The sequence below is a fragment of the Mesocricetus auratus genome, unplaced genomic scaffold (assembly GCF_017639785.1).
Source record: "Mesocricetus auratus isolate SY011 unplaced genomic scaffold, BCM_Maur_2.0 Super-Scaffold_100019, whole genome shotgun sequence".
Taxonomy (NCBI): domain Eukaryota; kingdom Metazoa; phylum Chordata; class Mammalia; order Rodentia; family Cricetidae; genus Mesocricetus; species Mesocricetus auratus.
In genome coordinates, this window is record NW_024429200.1 from 1586901 (window position 1) to 1606995 (window position 20095).

At 46.3% G+C, this 20095-nt stretch overlaps 1 protein-coding gene and 1 long non-coding RNA gene across 2 annotated transcripts in view; one reads left to right on the forward strand and one right to left on the reverse strand.

Moving 5' to 3' along the window:
* Positions 1-3851: 3851 nt before the first annotated feature.
* LOC121133028 lies at positions 3852-8378 on the reverse strand. The gene is made up of 2 exons (XR_005869757.1): positions 7916-8378; positions 3852-7785 (listed from the first exon to the last, which is right to left on the reverse strand). It is a non-coding gene; the product is annotated as an uncharacterized LOC121133028 (long non-coding RNA).
* A 329-nt stretch (positions 8379-8707) lies between these two features.
* Positions 8708-20095, forward strand: part of Kdm7a (lysine demethylase 7A) — a 62775-nt gene continuing 51387 nt past the window's right edge. The window contains exon 1 of the mRNA XM_040728498.1: positions 8708-9042. Within this exon, the coding sequence (XP_040584432.1) occupies positions 8849-9042 (194 nt within the window). The 5' untranslated portion in view covers positions 8708-8848. The remainder of the gene's footprint in view (positions 9043-20095) is intronic.

Below are 20095 nucleotides of genomic sequence, written 5' to 3' on the forward strand. Positions count from 1 at the left end.
AAAGCAGGCTGGGTTAGCAACATTAGGCCCACTTGTCCCCGTCGCTGAGTGCTGTCTAGACCCCGCCACTACGGACAGCTCGTTTAGCCATTTTTCTGTTGACTTCACATTTCTAAATAAAAACTTACATACAACTGTCTCTCAACCGTTTAGACATCAGTTGTTGACCTCAGAGAGCGTGTCAAGGTACCTGTACGGTCAGAGGACAGCTTTTTGGGAGTAGGTTCTTTCCTTCCACTGTGTAGGTATCTGGAATCAAACTTGGGACGTTCAGCTTTGTGGTAAGTAGCTTTCTTGGATGAGATGAGCCTCTTTACATTTTTGTTTGCTTGTTTTTCAAGATAGGACATCTCTGTGTAGTAGTCCTGGCTGTTCTGGAACTCTCTCTCCAGACTGGCCAAGAACTCACAGAGATCCAGCTGTCTCTGCCTCCCAAGTGCTGGGATTAAAGGTGTGCATCACCACTGCCCAGTCCATCTTCTAAGAATAGCTGTATCATTTCATTTTGGTTTAAAAAATAGAGTTTAAGTGAGACTCACGCAAAGCCCACAGCATACTATGAGAGCCTTCCTCTCATGGCTCCAAGTGTTCTAAAGTTAAAGTGGACTTATTTTCCTACTTGCCCATTTGTGAGTGTTTATTCACAAACTCCCCACTCTGATGCTCCAATATACCCAGCTCGTTCTCATCCCTTGTCGTTTTTTTTTCTTTTTAATGTTAAAAGAGCATTTCCAATGACCTTCCAGTCTCACTGGCTAATTTCCAGACACCTTCATCTTCCATGCAGCCTTCTTCCTGTCAGATCTGACAGGTTGTTCTCTGTGCCTGTGCTGAACTCTAGTTCTGGGGTTTGTCTTTTCCATTCTCCCAGGCCCATGAATCTTAGCAGGAAGTATTTAAGCACCGCAGCATAAATCACCCTTCCTTGAATTGTACTTCAGATTCCTGCCCGTGGGTCCCAGTCCCTGTGAATAGGTCATTATTTTGGCATATTCAAGATAATTTAGGCATAGTATCTGACTGTTTTCGTCTTCCTAAAGTACTAGGGATTAAATAAACAATCCTAGAGCAGCCTCATGCATGCCAGGGGAGCACTCCACTACTCTGAGCTGTATCCTCTTTTGTTTTGGAACAGGACCTTACTAACTTGTTCAGGTTGGCCTTAAACTCACTGTGTACTGCAGTCAGCCCTTGAATTTGTTAGCTGCCTGCCTTATCCTCATCAGTAGATGGGAGTAAAGGCTTCTGCCACTAGACCTGGTTACTTTGTTTATTCATTTTATTTATTTTTTGTTTTTTGAGACAAGGTCACACTGTCTCAAAAGGAGAGCCCCTACCGTGTTCAGGTACCAGCCACCGGAAGAGCCCTGGCATACAATCCCTGCTCTCCTCTCCAGCCTCTGCTCAGTTCTCTGGTTTCACAGCCAGCCGCTTTGTGTTGCTATCATTCGTTTTTCCATTTGTCTTGGACAATGCGGTTTCTCCCCTCCCTCTGTCATACCTTCTTCCTGTGCATCAGCCTTTCTCTAGCCCTAGACTGTGTTTCTTGAGCAAGACTTCAAAGAGAAGCGTTCCAAGTCTGAAGGCAGCAGACTTAAATGGAGGCTCAGCGGTTAAGAGCACTGGCGGCTCTTACAGAGAACCCAGGCTCAATTCCTAGCACCCACGTGGTGGCTCACAACCACCTGCAACTCCAGTTCTAGGGGATCTGAAGCCCTCCTCTGGCCTCCATGAGCTGCCGTACTCCTGTAGAGCACATGAACTTACACACGCACGCACGCATACACTAAATAAAAACAATCTAGATTCAACAGGGAAATTTTCTAGGCCACCCAGTCCTGCTACAAATAAATGGGTCAAATCAATTCTCAGTTTCTTGTCCATCTTTATTTTGTAGACAATTTTTCCTACCTTAAAGATACCCCTGGAGCCGGGCGTTGGTGGCGCACACCTTTAATCCCAGCACTCGGGAGGCAGAGGCAGGTGGATCACTGTGAGTTCGAGATCAGCCTGGTCTACCGAGCGAGTTCCAGGACAGCCTCCAAAGCCACAGAGAAACCCTGTCTCGAAAAACCAAAAAAAAAAAAAAAAAAGAAAAAAGAAAAAAGATACCCCTGGATAAGGGTGACAAAACTGAAACAGGTTGAACAATTTTTTTTGTTTTGTTTTTATGAGACAGGGTTTCTCTGTATTGTTTTTGAGGCTGTCGGTCTAGCCCGGCCTCGAACTCACAGAGATCCGCTCAATTTTGCTTTTTCATACATCTGTATCACATCATCTGACTCATGGATTTGCGACTGGCGCTCCCTTTTGTGTTCTGCCTATGGAGTAAAGGGTGCTTTTAGTTGTCCGTAACTCATTTTCGGTAGGGCCCAGCTCATCCTAGCTTTAATCTCCCTAACGTCTTTCATACAAGTCTGTATCTGCCCTTGACTGAATGTCCCTTTCTCTAGCTGGAAATACTGGGTTTGGAGGAACTCACTATTAACTTTTCTCATGGCTCCTTCAACCCTGTCATTTGTCATATTCTTAAAAGCGAGAACTATTTTTAATATTCCTTTCCTTTTCCTTATGGTATCTACACTGTAAAATCTTGTTTTATTTCTGTAGGGGTGGGTTGCTAAGGACTGAACCTAGACCCTCACTCACTCATGCCATGCAGGTGTTTTACCAAGCTGTAACTCCACTCTCCAAGTAGAGTGAACTCAAGTAGCCACACTTAGGATTATTACATGAGCTAAAGTCACTTCTTAGTGTTTTTGTTTAAAAGTGTCTTTAGGTGTGGTGGTGAGTGCTTTTAATCCCAGCACTTGGGAGACAGGCAGATGGATCTCTATATGAGGCCAACCTGGTCTACATACTGAGTTCCAGGCCAGCCAGGGAAAAATATCAAGCATAAGGAGATACAACATTTTTTTAAACCTTAACAAGTCCTGGATAGGGCTGGAGAGATGGCTCAGAGGTTAAGAGCACTGTCTGCTCCTCCAGAGGACCTGAGTTCAATTCCCAGTAACCACATGGTGGCTCACAACCATCTATAGTAGGATCTGGTACCTTCCAGAACATTCAGAACAGTGTATGCATGATAAATAAATATTTAAAAAAAACAAGTCCTGGATATTACAGCTGATTATACATTTGTTACTGTTTCTGAAGTACTTAGAAAGATAGCTGAAAATCCGGATTTCTGTCTGCTACACTGTAAAGCAATGTGTCCAGTGACAGTTTACAGCTTCTAATGTCAGTGCTCAGCAAAGGCAGAGGTCAATCTCTGTGTGTCTGAGGCAAGCCAGAGCTACATTCCTGTCTCAAAAATTGTCTTTTCTCCCTATGTGCATGCATGCATCGCTGTGTGTGTAGTGGTCAGATTGGTACTGGGTGTCTTCTTCAACAGAGTCTTCCCCCGACTCTGGAGCTCATGTGGCTAGACTGGACGGCCAGCATCGGTCAGCATCCGTGTCTCCCCAGCGCTGAGCTTCATACCCGGCTTTCCTACTTGGCGCAGGGACTCAGCTCAGGTTCCCAGGCCTATGTGATGTGACAAGCACTTTACCAACAGAGCCGCTGATCAGCTCCATCTTTTACAAGTTTTGGTTTTTTTCCCCAGATAGGGTTTTACTATTTAGCTATGGCTGTCCTCGAACTCACACTGCAGACCAGGCTGGCCTCAAACTCACAGAGATATATCTAGCTCTGCCTCCTAAGCGCTGGGACTAGGGACCAACCGGTTACAACTTCTATATAATTAGAAAAGAAAAAGTTTCAAACACTTTTGGATTTAATGTTAATGTTATAATTCATAACTATAAAGGAATAAATCTGAGGCAATGAAATTGAGACAGAACTCACAATTCAGTTGAACCTACAGATTTATTAGAGCATAAATGAGCTATTCATGGGCAAAAAGATTGATAAGACATATACAGGGAATAAAAATTTACGTTTATTTATTTAGCGTGGGGGGAGTTGAGGCACATGCATGCCACACTAGACATGTTGAGGTCAGAGAACAACTTTCAGGAGCTGGCTCTTCAACTCCATGGTTCCTGGTACTGCACTCAGGATATCAGGCCTAGCAGCAAGTGCCTTCACTTCCTAGCAATCTCACTGACTCCTTCAATACTATCTTTTTTGTTTTGTTTTTGTTTTTCAGACTTCTCTGTGTAGGCCTGGCTGTCCCAGAACTCACTCTGTACGACAAGACTGGCCTTGAACTCAGAGATCGTGCTGACTCTGCCCCCTGAGCTGGGATTAAAGGTGTGTCCCACCCCAGCTGGCCCTTCAGTATCTTAGTGTGGACTGTCAGTGTACCGTTTTCCTAGCTCCTGATTAGAAGCAAGGCCAACCACACTATTAGCACAGCTGCTAGTTTTACATACTGGCTGTTTTCCTTCTCTCTCCAGCACCTATGATGGGTTTCCTTGCTTCACCAGAATTTATCCTTTTCCCTCTCTCTCACAGAACTAACCCTTCCCACTTTCTCATTACAAGTGTGAGGGTGTTTCTGTCTCCGTTGGTTAATACGATGAGCCACTGTGAGATAAGTAATAGAAAGTGCTTTACAAAAACAAACCACGAGGCTGGAGCGATGGCTCAGGGTAAGAGCACTGGTTGCTCTTGCAGAGGACCCAGGTTCAGTTCCCAGCACCATATGGTAGTTTACAACCATCTGTGACTCCCTTTTAACTTCTAACACTTCTTGTAGCCATGCATGTGGTGCATAATACATATATGCAAGCAAAACATTCTCACACATACATCTAAGAAACATTAAAATCTCAATGAACCACTACCAATTAATGCATAAAATTAGCAATTACGGAGATAGAAAAGTGCCAATAAGCCGGGCGGTGGTGGCACACGCCTTTGATCCCAGCACTTAGGAGGCAGAGGCAGGTGGATCTCTGTGAGTTCGAGACCAGCATGGTCTACAGAGCAAGTTCCAGAACAGCCTCCAAAACAATACACAGAAACCCTGTCTTGAAAACCAACCAACCAAACAAAAAACAAACAAACAAACAAACAAAAAGTGCCAATAGTACTATAAACAGAATTGCTAAGTTGGAGCAAATATTCCTTAACAGAGACATGGTTTTGTGGATGAGTACTAAACACATGCAAAACCTAGAGACTTACCACCAGTTCTGTAGCGTCCACAAACTGGACAGAGGCAGTCCCAGCATAATTTGTCAACTTTGTATGGAGGCAGGTGTCTTTCTGCAAGGTGTACTTTTCCTTTGTGTGTGCGCGTGCGTGCGTGCGTGCCTGCGCGCGTGCCTGTGTGCGTGTGCATAGGTCAGAGGACAACTTACAGGAGTTGGTTCTCTGCTTCCACTATGCAGATATTGGGGATAGAACTCAAGGTTGTCAGGCTTGGTGGCAAGCATCTTTCCCCTCTGAGCCATCCTGCCAGTTGATATTTTTAAAAATTCTTTCAAACTCTAATTTGGGGTAATTTTCTAGTTGCTCCTTCGTCCTCTCTAATACTATTAATAACCAAACAATTATAGGTAATTACAGTTAACAGCTATATGGCGTATTATGTGCTAAGCTGTACTCAGCAGTTGGTTATCTCATTTAATGAACCCTAAGCTGAGGCAGATATTCTTATCATTTTCATTAAAATAAAAAAACCTAACACTCCAGCATAAGTTGTCATAGAGATAGCATGCAAAATCCAAACCCATGTACGTAATTGCTATGTCTGGAGGCTGACACTAAAATATTGGCATCATTCAGAGTCCTGTCTTGCATTCCCTAGTTCCTCAGCATTGAACACTGGTGTGCACAGCTTCTTTACCCCCCCTACATTTTTTTATCCTAATGTTGTCTTACTGATTTTTTTCATGTGCCCTTTAAAGCTATTTTCATTTCCAAACTGCAGACTCAATCAGGTAGACCAAACATGCATACAGGGCTTTACTAACTAAGGCTCTTCTTAATGAATTCTATTAAGTGGAATTGAACGTCCATTTGTCACTATACTGGCATTTGATCAGATGACTCGGATGGTGTCTCAGGTGCTGTCTACTGGGCTTGTCAGCATCATAAAGTTACCCCCCCCCCCGTATTCTCTGCTACACGCTTTAGTTGCAGCTACAGTGGTGGAACCTTAGGTCTCAGGCATGCTAGGCCAAGTGCGCCTCCTCAAGCTACATTCAACTCCCTTACAGTGACTAGAGCTTTGTGGGGATTTACTTGAAATTATGTTACAGCTTGTCATGCTATTTGATGGGCTGTAAAATGTGATCATCAACAACAGAAGAATGCAGCTGTGGGCCAGTGGGATGGCTCAACAGGTTCAAGGGCTTGCCCAGCAAGCCCTAGGTGAGTTTGCCATCCTCCAGATGGAACGGTGGGTGGGGGAGACTGGAAAATTCTCTTCCGCAGTGTGCGCAAGTGCCGCAGCATGGACGCAGTCTTTCCCATGAAGCTCACTTATTCTCAGTGAAGTCCAAGAAGTGCAAATTGGCACATGTATAGCCCTTTAACCTGCTTTATTAGTTTTTGCTTTTTTTTGGTTTGGTTTTTGAGACAGGGCTTCCAAACAATTATAATTATAGTTAACAGCTATAGTGCTTATTCCCGCTGTCCTGGAACTCACTCTATAGACCATGCTGGCCTCAAACTCACAGAGATCCACCTGCCTCTGCCTCCCGAGTGCTGGCATTAAAAGATGTGCGCCACCATGCCAGGCAGTTTTTTGCTTAAATACTTTCATCTGACACTACTAAGCCTCCAAATTCATATTGTATTTTTTCTCCTCCAGTCTTGGAATCAACTATTTTGCTAAGAAAAATGGATAATTGTATTTAGAAACCAAACTGACTCATTTTTATGGATTCATTGCTCACAGAGTCTCTCAAGGGACAGAGTATGAACATACTTAATATTTGTACATATAGAGGTTGACCCTGCTATTACTAGCCTGCCAGAAAAGGCTTTCTAGTTTTCCTCTTCCATATATGTAGCTTCCATTTTCCCCAGTATAATTACCTATTGGACCAACACGGTGTACGTAACCAGTACCCTCTTTATTATCTCCCAAGTGTTAACTCTCCCAAAGTCAGGTGTGTCCTCAGAGAACACTGCGCGAGGCTTTCTCCATGGATGCCTCTGCTCTAACAGGACAGCTTCTGCTGCCTTTCCTTCACTGGTTGTATTGTCCTTGGACCTCATGCAACCTCTATAAAAAGTTAAATTCATTCTTTTTATTTTCTTCCCTCTACAAAAATCTTAAGTTCTTTCTATTTTCTTCGTTCCCTCCCTCTTTCTTCTCCTTTTTGCCTTAGTGTGGTAATTAAGGAAGGCACTATAGGTCATAATTTTAAGAGATCTTTGGGGAACTGGTCAACCCATGATACATATGCTGAAGTTACATATGCTTCAAATCCATTGACTTTATATCAAGTAAGATTTTCAGGCTTTTCTTTTCCTGTGACGTGAGAAGCAGTGTAATACAGAAAGGACTTGTCGTAGAATAGATTAACAAGTTTAGTTCCAATTCTGAGACTGTGGCAAGTTACTCGTTTTCCTCCACAAAAACAACCAAAAACCAAAACAAACAAAAAACCTAGACTCACCTGCCCATCTCCCCAAACAAAAGTTACCTAGGGAGCTTTACTGCTTTTCGTGGATATAAATGCTCACAGAAACTCAGCTTCCAACACTCGATTTGATAATCCTTAACATTTCTTCTACTGTTCATATTTCTCTAGTTGATATTTGTTAGGTGCTTTGATTCTTCAGTTTATCACCTGACATCTGATTTGCCTTCATCTTTCACTAAACATAAAAAATAAAAATAAGTAAGTGCCAGCCTGTGGTGCACCGATGAAGACTATCCAACGATTCTTTTTGGGGGGGGGTAGCATCTCTCTTCCCAGGGAAAAGAGGGTCCAAATTTTCTCCCCACCTTCTCCCAATTAGCAGTACACAGCAGAGCGGTCGCAGCCAAGTCTCGTTCTCCATAGAAAACGCCGGCTCCTCGCCGCTCTCGCCGTGCCCTCCGCCCCTCCCCCGGCGACCGACACTAACGGAATCCCTCCCGGAGACGACGCTCTTCCTCCCGACCGCGGCTCCGAGCCCCGCGCTCGCTCCGGGAAGTTCGAGTGCGTCTCACAGGGCATTCCTCCGCTCCGGGCGGCACCGCCAGCCACCCGACGCGTCACGCCGGCGGGGGCCCACGCCACCCGGGGGTGGCATCCTCGGCGGGCGGCTGCCAACTGACGCGCGGAGCGGAGCGGCGAAGCGCGGCGCCCCCGGAGGGCTGAAACTTCCTGGCTTTTGTGCCTCGGAACGGAACGACCGCGTCCACCACCCGTCTCCACGCGGCAGGAACTTCGCGCCTCCCCCGCTCTCTCCCCGTCAGCGCCCCGAGCCTGGGGCTTCCTCCCCCCCGAAACCCGCTCCGCGCACGCCCCCGAGCCGCGCGCCCGTACCCACGGCGTCGGCGTCCCCGCCCCCTCCCGGCCCCGCCAGCCCTTGGGCCGGTCGCCGCGGAAGGAGCAGGGAGCGCGCGCCGCGGTTGAGAACGTGCGCGAGACGCACAGCCCCGCGCCGAGCGCCGGAAGCGGCCGCCAGCCAGGGCCTCGCGCGTCGCGCGCGCCGCCCCCCTCTCGCTCCCCCTCCCGCCCCCGCCCCCGCGCCGCGACCTCGCTCGCTCGCTCGCGCGCGCGCACTGAGGCGCCGCTGCCGCCGCCGCCGCCTCCACCGCCGCCGCCGCCGCCGCCGGGGCTGCTGCTCCGGCTGCTGCAGGAGGCGGCGCTGGCAGGCGGCTGCGCTCGCTCCAGTCGGCGAGCGGAGGAGCGAGCGAGCGAGCGTGCGTGCGTGTGTGTGTTTTTTAAAGATGGCCGGAGCGGCGGCGGCGGTGGCCGCGGGAGCAGCAGCTGGAGCCGCCGCGGCTGCGGTGTCGGTGTCGGCTCCCGGCCGGGCCTCGGCGCCCCCTCCGCCTCCGCCCGTGTACTGTGTGTGCCGGCAGCCGTACGACGTGAACCGCTTCATGATCGAGTGCGATGTCTGCAAGGACTGGTTCCACGGCAGGTAAATAAACCCCCTCAGCCCCGCCGCCGTCGCCCGCGGCCACCGGCCGGCCGCCGCCTGCGCCTCCCTCGGGCTGGGCCGCCGCGTCGCGCCCCACGTCCCGAAAGCCGGGCACGGAGCGGCCGGGCCGGGCCGGGCGGAGGCGAGAGCGGGGGGCCCCCGCCTGCCGGGCCGGCTGCGGAGCGGAGCGGAGCCGGTGGGCTCGGCCGGCCCGGGCGAAGAGTCGCCACAACAAACAGGAACAAAGGGGCCGGCGGAGAAGTTGGCAGGGGAAGCCCGGGCGAGGGGACGGACGCGGCGGGCGGCGCGGCTCGGGCGGCGGCGGAGCGCAGACAGGCCCGCAGCCCGTCGCCCCCCACTGCCCCGGCCGCCGCGTCCCGGGCTCCCGCCGCCCCGCGCCTGCCCTCGCCGGCCGCCGCGCCTGCTTGGCTTCCGGGCGGCCGCCGCTCGGTCCTGCCGCGCGTCCTCCCCGTCGCGCCCCCTTGTCTCTTTATCAAACTTGCTTGGGCGGCGGGACGGGGACGGGGACGGAACGGGGACCGGGACGGGACGGGACCGCGGCGCGGGGCGGCGAGTCAACAGAGCAACAGATGAGGGAGGCTCTGGCGGCTGGCGAGGTGCGGGGCCCCGTCACGGCGCAGCTCGGCCGGCCCAGCCCGCAACACACCCCCTGCGGCCGGGGGCCGGGCGACCCAGGCCGGGCACCGCGCCGCACACCCTCCCCGGCGTCGCCGTCGCGCCTCAAAGTTTACACCGAGCGCGGTCCCCGGCGACGCCGGGACGGCCCGCAGCGGCGGGGCCAGCTAAGTTCGGGGCCGTGCGGTGGCGGACGTTGCCCTCGGATGCCGCCGCCGCCGCGCAGCGCCGCTGGTTTGACGTTTGCGAGAGCCCGGGCCGCCTCCGCAGCCAGGCCGCCGACTCGTGTGTTTTGTAATCAAAGTGTGAGGCTAATGAAGGGCGGCGCCACAGCCTCTTGACTCCGGCGTGGGAGGGATTCGCAGGCATTTAAACAAAGAAACTAGTTGGGGTTGGGCTCCCAAAGTCCTTATTTGGGTGTTGTGACAAAGCCTGCGGTCACCTTTAGGTGAGGCGGGTTTCGGGGGCTCCGTTGGGTGTTGGATGTTGACGAGAGCCCGCTGGGGAGTTGTAGCCGATATGGTGACTGGGGTTGTAGGAAGTATCCTTTGATTGACAGCAGGGCATTTAAATACAGTCCCCGCTCCCCCCTCCCCAGTTTTACAGAAACATCGCTCCGCCAGGCCAGATGTCTTGGTCTCCCTCTACTGGTCTGGGGAGAGAACACCATTGATGCTTCAGGGTTCTTTTCGGTGGTGAAAAGGGTAGTGTTTGACTTAATTTTCAAGTACAGTTAAATTTGCCGAGTTTTAAAGTTAGGTGTCCCTAACAACAAATAGCACACACAGAGTTATCACTTTAAACGACGGGTAATGTATTCATTTTGTGTAAAGGCAAACTTGAGCAGTCTGACAAAGGGTGGATGATGGTATCGTAACGCCACTTAGTAAATGTTTTCCTGTATTCTGATTTCACGTAAAGGTGAAATTAAATTTGTGGGTACTACACCTTTGATTCGTGCCTACATTCTCTGCTTCTACAACATTCCAACCAACCAGAAAGGATTATCCAACATTAAATTCTAAAAAAGAATAAAACAAGAATTAGTTGCCGTTTTGGAAAGTTGGAGTTTGCAGGAACTGTTTGATGGAAATATGCCCCGTTGTATAATTCACACATCTGATAGGTTAAGAAATTATGAATTTGAAGTTTGTAAAGCTAATTTTATTGTAGCGAGCGTGCTGGGGAGTCAGACTCAGGTGCTCATGCTTGTGCCACAAATGCTCTCATCCCCCCCCGTTTTGTTGTTTTTGAGACTGGGAGTCTCTGTATAGGCCTGACTATTCTGGAAGCTTCATAGAGCAGGCCTTGAACTCAGAGATCCACCTGCTTTGGCCTCTCAAGTGCTGGACTAAAAGCATGTGCCACCAGGTGCCCAGCTGCAGTTTTTAGTTTTAAATTAGGGGTCTTCATTCTATAGCATGATAAACCTCAGGTGTTTTCCAGGACATTTTTGTCACACATTTAAGTACCAATTTGCAAACCGAAATTGAAGAGGCAATAAAGAGGGCAAGTATTCTCTCTCTGTCACAAACACCTGTGATTTCATCTGTGGAGGTGACTCAGTTGAGCTCAAGGTCTTTTGACCACTAATCTTTGAGCTGTTAAAGTGGTTCATAAATTAGAAAAGTTAGTCATACTGCCCAGCCCCGTAAAAGTGGTATCTTTTTAGTAAGCATGATTTTTATGTTAGTAATTTAGAATCTATATGCCTTTCCTATGATTGATACTTATTCTAATGAGCGATTTTTAAACAATTACTTACGTATTAGTTACTAAACATTACTAAACATTATTCCTAAAGAACCCTCAGTTTTTCAAAATGGTCCATCTCTAGAGGAAGAAAGATTAAACAGTCTTTACATGGATGATTTCTTTTTATTTTCTTTATTATAAAGCTTGTTAGCCCAGCATTGGTGACTCATGCCTTTAATCCCAGCACTCGAGGCTGAGGCAGGTGGATCTCTGTGAGTTTGAGGCCACCCTGGTCTACAGAGCGAGTTCCAGGACAGGCTCCAAAGCTACAGAGAAACCCTGTCTCAGAAAAACCAAAAAAAAAAAAAAAAAAAAAAAAAAAAGCTTGCTATTATCGTGTATTATGATGTGCATTTTCTAGAGGTGGAACTCGGAGTTACCAGGCTTTCATGGCAGGCAGCTTTGCCAGGCATGTCTATTGTGTGGGACCCTCAGAAGTTGTTTTAACAAAAGGCCTTCCTTTGATGCAGGTGGCCTCAGGGCAGTCAGAACAGCTTCCTCTCTGTTGAGGCTGTTGAGCTTTGGTGAATCCTTGGTGATTAGGAATTCCCATCCTTTGCCTGCCCAAGCCTTTTTGCAAGGGATGCTTAGCCAACAGGTTGTGATAAATAGTAGATACCCTGGGGTCAGTCAGCTGAGAGGTAGGATTTTCCTAGGGAGTTTTTTTCCAACTTTGTAGCGTTCTTCCCCCAGTCCTGGTGGAAGTGAGACAGTGGAGGTCCTCCTTGGTGATGCTGCTTGACTTTGATAGTGCTTGGATATCATCCCATGAAAAACTACGTCATTGTTTGGGCAGAATTGTTGAAGAATGCTGTGTCCTGTTTAGAGTTAAACCTTGTATGTCTTTGTAAATACATATTCTTTAGATTTTACAAGAGTAATGTATGCCGGGCGATGGTGACACACACCTTTAGTCCCAGCACTCGGGAGATGGAGGCAGGCGGATCTCTGTGAGTTCCAGGACAGCCTCCAAAGCAATACAGAGAAACATGTCTTGATAAACAACAACAAAAAAGAGTAATGTATTACAAAAATTAAAAAGTACAGAGAAATAACATGTAAGTCCATATCTTTAATGGATAGCTAGTATTTAATTTTTAGGTCTGATTTTTTTAAAAGCAAAATTGGCATGAGCCAGGTACTCAGTAAGAAATTCCTTGGGGAAGAAAATGGTGGTTAGACGTGCGGTTGTTTTTGGTTTGACGTGTCTCTGCCAGGTCGTCTTCTGAAATGTTATTCAGTTTGTGCTTCAGCAGTGCCCATTTTAATTCTTGTGCCTTTGACAATGTAAAGGGTTATTTTCTTTCTTTGTTCAACAATTGGTATATAAGTGAATATTTAAAAAAAAAAAAAAGCTGAGCCCGGCGTTGGTGGCGCACGCCTTTAATCCCAGTACTCGGGAGGCAGAGGCAGGCGGATCTCTGTGAGTTTGAGGCCAGCCTGGTCTATAAAGTGAGTTCCAGGACAGCCTCCAAAGCCACAGAGAAACCCTGTCTCGAAAAACCAAAAAAAAAAAAAAATAAATAAAAATAAAAATAAAAAAATAAAAAAAAGCTGTGAGCATAATACTGCTTTTAATCTCAGCACTTGGGAGGCACAGACAGGCAGAGCTCTGTGACTTGTAGACCAACTGGTCTACATAGCAAGTTCCAGTCCAGTCAGATACCACAGCCAACTCAAGGCCTGCACCCATGGTAGCGAAAAGAATGCAGAATGCCATTAGAGCATTGAGAACTTAAACTTTCTTCTGTATCTGAGGGTAAATGTGAACACACACACACACACACACACACACACACACACACACACACACACACACTTTCTGAGAGAGAGAGACTAGGGATTGAACCTAAGGCCTTGCATATGAGGCAAGCCTTCTACCACTACCTGTACCCCAGCCCTCTTTACTTGTTGAGACAGGGTCTCACTAAGTTGCCTAGGCTAGCCTTGAACTTACTCTGTAGCCCAGACAAACCTCTGACTTGTGATCTTCCTGCCTTAGTCTCCTGAGTAGCTAGGGATACAGTCTTGTACCACAAGACCCAGCTTTTATATGTCTTATATTTTTTTCCTTGATGTTGAATAGAGAATTTTGTACATGGGGATAGAAGAATTTTGTTAGATAATACTGTTGAATGGTCAGTTCTCATGTCATACAGAGCCTCAGGAACTTACCAGAACACTTACTGAATGTTTTAATCATTCCTAGGCACTGTATGGTTACAGTGGGCCTTTAATTAACACACCTAATTTTTACACCTTGGATAAGTGTTATTATTATCCCCATTTTATGATGTAGGAATCCAGGGGATGAGAGTTAAATGGCCTTCCCAGGATTGTACAACAACACAGGGAAGTAGTATCTGATCTCACAGCTCTGGGGTAGTAGTGGTTCTGTCTTCTCTGTGGCTGTGGCTAGCCTAGGAGCAGGGTCTTGGTTTGTCTCTGCTGGAGATAGAATAGATGTTCTAGAGGTACGTGCCAGTAGACCGTCTTACTTTCTTGATTCTTCTTAGAAAAGATTATGCCTGGGGACAGGTTAACGAGTGCTTGCCCTTAACAGGAGGCATATGTCTGGTTCCCAGCAACTGTGTTAGAATTACTTTTAAAGATTGTTTTGTAGGCGCTGTCCTTAATACAAGCTTGTATCTCCCCATAAGAAGACAAAAGCTGGATTTGAACATTTTGGCTACTTTTTGATTTTTTTTGCTTCTTTTTGGTTGTGGTGGATCAAGGTCTTGCTGAGCTTGTCATGATCTTCCTGTCTCAGCCTCCTGAGTGCTAAGGCAACTCCCTTTCCTGGTAGGACAGTGTAATCATAGGGGAGATAGTTTTCTCATTAAACCTGTTGAGTTTATTTTCACTATTAGTGTAGGGCTGAGTTCTCTGGTTGCTGCCCCTTTTCTTTCTGAAGTGAAGTGCAGGATTTGAGCTAGTGCAGGACAGGTGTAAGGAGGCCTCCGACAGGAGCTTTAGTAATTTCAGGCAGAGACTCAGTGTTTGCACAGCTTTGGCACAGCTGGTGGGTGCTGCTCTACAGTGCTGCTGTCCCAGCCTTGTTCTCTGTAGGCACTGCACTCCATTCCTATATCATCTGCTTTTCTATTCAAGGTAGCTCGCCTTTCCTATGCAGTACAGTGTGCTTTAGATTTAATGCTGACTTGTGATTTCCCCCGTGTGAGTTCTTACTCCCCCCTTTTCCTTTCGGTGTTTCAAGATAGCCTCTCCATGCTGGGAGTAAAGGTGAGCACCACCACGCCTGGTACCCTGCCCCCCCTTTTTTATGGAGAATAGTGTTTAGAAATCAAGGTCTGTTTGACTGTAAACTTGGCAATATGTCCAGACTTTCTTAGCCGACAGTACTAGAAAACACAGTATCATCCACATATGTGCACCTCTATCTCTAGACTTCCTGTCTGCATACAGCACAAGCCATAAGAGTTCATAGTGGTACCTTGTAGACTCCTCTTAGTTTTCCTTTTTTCCCACTCTTAATTATTATTAGTATTATTTTTTTGTTCAATAGTGGGAAATTCAGCTCTTAAGACTTTCTTTTCTTTTCTTTCTTTCTTTCTTTCTTTTTTTTTTTTTTTTTTTTTTTTTTTGAGACAGGGTTTTTCTGTGTCATAGCCCAGACTGTCCTGGAACTCGCTCTATAGGCCAGGCTGGCCTCGAATTTACAAAGATCTGAGTGCTGGGATTAAAGATGTGAAGCACCACACCTGGTTTATCTATGACATTCTTTTGTTTTGTTTTGTTTGTTTTTCAAGACAGGGTTTCTCTGTGACTTTGGAGGGTGTCATGGAACTAGCTAGCTCTTGTAGACTGGGCTGGTCTCAAAGTCTCAGAGACCCGTCTGCCTCTGTCTCCCCAGTGCTGGGACTAAATGTGTGCCACTACTGCCCGGCTATCTATGACAATCTTATTTGTTGAATCTAAGTGTGTGTATAACGGAGTCCTAGAATTACTAACCTATTCCCTTGTGAGAGACAAATTTGCTAGATTATATTTTTTTTTGTATAGTTGCCTTTAGCTTTACAACATGTAAAAAATATTGTATAGGGGTTGAAGAGATGACTCAGCAGTTAAGAACACTGATTGTCCTTCTAGAGGATCTGGGTTCAATTCCGAGCACCCACATGGCTGCTCACAACTGTCTGTAACTCCTGTTTCAGGGGATCCAACACCCTCAGACAAATAATCCATGTGGGCAAAAAAAATTGTGTAGCATTGTTTTTATTTTTAGGCACGTAAAGCATTTAATAGTCCTGAAAAGTTAGTTATATGACAGATAAACTCAGAAATATTACTATCTCTTCATCCCTCCTACAACTCTCTCATTTTTTCTCCTTTCTAAGCCTTCCCTATCCACCCCTTGTAAGAAGTCACTTTGCTTTGTGTTTTCCTTTGAGACAGGGTCTCACTGTGTAGTCCAGGCCGGCTTGAACCCATGGAGATCCATCTCTGATCTCAGCACTTGGGAAGCTGAGGCAGGTGGTTCTCTGAATTCAATGCCAGCCAAGGCTATATAGTGAGGGCTCCCCCTGACCCCAATTGTGCATGCCACCACGCCAAAAACCTAGGATTTTAAAATCTGTTTTAAAGGATTCTTTTTCTTTTTTTTTTAATTTTATGTGTACGTCATGTATGAGTGTTTTGCTTACATGTATGTATGTGCATGCCTGGTCCCTTGGAGGTCAGAAGGGACATTGTGGTCCCTCCTACCCTGAACTGGAGTTAACAGACAATTGTGAGCTAATATGTGGGTGTTGGGAGCTGAACTCATGTGTTCTGTAATAGTATCAAGTGCTATTAACCAATGAGCCACAAATCCAACCCCAGTTTCTTTTTTTTTTAAAGACAGGTTTCACGTGTCCTAGTTTGGCCTCAGAGATGCAGTGGCCTTGAACTTGTGATCGTTCTGTCTCCACCTGCACCACACCTGGTTTAGGTGGTGCTGGGGATTGAACCCAGGGCTTTGTGCATGCTAGGCAAGCATTCTGTTAACTGAGCTGTATCACTAACTCTGGTTTATCTGTCTTGCATGTGATGTGCAAGATGTGCTTTCTTGCATGCCTGCATGGATGTGCTGAGGATTGACCCAGGACTTCACGAATTCAAAACCCATTGTCTGCTAGTGAACATCATCTCCAGCCAGAGAGTGTGTGTGAGAGTGTGTGTGTGTGTGTGTGAGAGAGAGAGAGAATGTGAAAGTGTGTGAGTGTGTATGTGAGAGTGTGAGAGTGTGCCTTTTAAACTTAAATTGCATTTTTCCTTTGTGTATATGTGCATGTGCATGTGTGTGAGCATGCATGTGTGTTGGATGTGCCTGTAGAGGTCTGATGACTTGTGGAATTGGCTCTCTTCTGCCCACTATGTGGGTTCCAGGAATTGAACTGAGGTGGTCAGGCTTTTGAGGCAAGCCGTGATACATGAGTCACCTCAACAGCCTTATTATTTTATTTTATTTTTTCCATACTTGGAATCAAAACCTTACACATACTATGCATGCTTGCTTGTTCTTTGCCTTTTTATTTTTACTTTGCTGTGTAACTTTCCCTGTTTAGTTTGAAGAGGATTTACTTTTTAAATCTCTGACCACATAACTCTTTTATGTGGATCCTTTGGGTCTTATTCCACTTTTCTGTTGTATGTGGGCATTTAAGTTGTTTGCAGTGTTTTGTAGTTAGTAACAGTACTGCAGTGTATATATGTGTTTTCATATTGTTGGGGATATTTCTTTAGTTATATTGTCAGTAATGGTAAATGGGCTCATAGCTATAATCCCAGCTAGTTGTGAGGCAGAAGTAGGAGGATTGCAAATTCAAGACCTGTCTGGGCAACTGAGTGAGATCCTTTCTCAAAACAAACAAAAAGGGATGAGAGTGGTCCTGAGTTCAGTCCCCAGTACTATCACTACCGTCCAAGACAATGTTTTATTAGTACTACTACATTTCTTCCTACTACTAGGGTCAGCTTGAATTCTCACCAGCATTGCGTATGGGTCTCACCGTGTAGCCCAGACTAATTTGAAACTCTGTTTAACCCAGAATGACTCTGAACTGAGATCATCCTGACTACCAGAGTACAGGTATGTGCCTCCATGCACGCCTGGCTTCTGCCTGCTTTTTTTTTTTTTTTTTTTTTCTTTCCTCGAGACAGGGTTTTTCTGTATTGTTTTGGAGGCTGTCCTGGAACTCGCTCAGTAGACCAGGCTGGCCTCGAACTCACAGAGTTCTGCCTGCCTCTGCCTCCCGAGTGCTGGAATCAAAGGTGTGCGCCACCACTGCCCAGCTATTTGAGTTTTTGTTTTTCCTTTCTTTTTTAATAAAAAAGAATCTGTGTCCCAAGCAGCTTTGGTATCAATAGTATAACATAATACTATAACTTAATTTTCCATATGTGTACAGGCATTGTTATTAAAAACTCCATATTGGAGCTGGGCATTGGTGGCACACGCCCTTAGTACCAGCACTTGGGAGGCAGAGGCAGGCGGATCTCTGTGAGTTCCAGGACAGCTTCCAAAAACAAAACAGAAACCCTGTCTTGAAAAAAAAAAAAAAAAGAAAGAAAAGAAAAAGAAACTCCATATTGGGAGGCTAGAGTGAGATGGCTTAGCTCTTCAGAACACTTGTGCTCCAGAGGACCCAAGCTCTGTTCTAAGCACCCATGTCAAGCAGCTCACAACCATCATAATTTCAACTTCGGGAATTCTAACACCTCCGGCCTCCACAGACACCCAAATCCACATGTGCACACACCTACAAATAATAGTTAAAAGTAGTGAAAACGAAGCTTTAAGAAATCTTGGGACTGGAGAGATAGGTGGCCCGGTGGTTAAGAGCACTTGCTGCTCTTGTAGAGGACCAGGGTTTAGTTCCGAGCACCCGCTGTGGCACCTTACAACTGCCTGTGATTCCAGGAGATCCCAGGCCCTCTTCTGGCCTCTGGACACCAGGCATGCATGTGGTGCACACATACATACATACACACAGAGGCTCACACAAAACCCATAAAATGAATGAATAAATGAATGAGTGAATAATATACAAATAGATACATCTGTTTTAGAAAGTCCTTATTGACTCCAGTGGTTTGAGATACCCAAATCCTTGCCATCCAATATACATGGCTGAAAATTCCATGTATGGTTGATTCTATTTCTATGCATTCTGTTGTACTAGTCTGTCTGTTTCTGGAGCAGCAGCACACAATTTCATAGTATGTTTTTAAGTCTGAGAAGGCCAGACTTGTCGTCTTGCTTCTTTTGTCTTCAGGGTTTTTCTGACTGTTCTTACAGATTTAGTTTTCTACATGAACTTGAGTATTAACTTGCCTAAATTTTTCTTTGAAAAGACTACTTTTTAAAACATATTTATGTGCGTTTCTGTATCTGTTAGATATGTGTGTATGCTCACGGACTTTGGACTCCCATAGAACAATGTGAGGTGCACTCTCACCCTGAACTCTTGGGGAAGGGTCTAGGCCCTGCCCTATATGAAATGACAGACTATGGACACCCCCATGGAGGGCCTCACCCTCCCTGGGGGAATGAGGGGATAACGGGGGGGGGTTTGGGGGGAGGGCACGGGAGGAGGGGAGGGAATGGGAGAGGGACCTGGAACTGACTTGTGAAGCAACCTCGTTTCTTATCTAAATTTAAACTGGAAAATAAAATTAAAAAAAATAGATAAAAAAAAGATTAAAAAAAAAAAGATATGTGTGTATGCTCAAGGAGGCCAGGGGAGGGGTGGAGCTGGAGTTAAGGCTGTTGTAAGCAGGCCAGTGCGGGCACTGAGGACTCTGTGGGGAGAGCAGCAATGCTCCCATTCAGCCATCTCTAGTCTCATAGCTTGTCTAATTTTATCAAAAACTTAGTGCTGTTTATTGAGATTACGTTAAATTTATAAATTTAACAGTAAGCTGACATTGTATAATGTTGAATCATTCTAAGTAAAGTGTGTGTTAAATTTCTTTTGTGTAGATTTTGCTCATTTTGTTTGTGTTTTTTGTTTTTGTTCAAGACAGGGTTTCTCTGTGTAACAGCTTTGGCTGTCCTGGAACTCGCTCTGTAGACCAGGCTGGCTTCAGACTCACAGAGATCCGCCTGCCTCTGCCTCCTGAGTTCCGGGATAAAGGTGTGTGCCACTACTGCCCAACTGTTTTGCTCATTTCTTAAGATTATTTCTAGGTATTTAGTTTTTTTCATTACTGTTTTAAATGGGGTTTTCTTATTTGTTTGGTTATTGTTTGTGCATATGAAGATTGGAGTTTTTGGTTACATTTATATCTTGCTATCTTACTGGAGCTGGAGATGTAAGTCAGGTGCCAGTGTTTGCCTAGCGTGTGGATCTCCGAGTTTGAATGCTCTGTGCCACGTAACCCGGGAGTGGTGGTACCCACCTGCAGACAGGGTTCTCAGAGTCCAGGCCATCCTCTGCCGCATAGTGTGCTTGAGGCCAGCTTGGGATGAAGCACTATGACCAAAGCAGCTTAGAGGGAAGGGCCTGTCTATTTAAAGGCTTATGGCTCTACATGGCAGTTAGTTCACTGAAGGAAGCCAGGCTAGAACTCAGACAGTCCTCCCTGTGCAACCATTTGATATGTGCAAGCGTCTGTTGGATGGTGCAGTTAAATAATACTAGTCCCTAGGAGTCAGATT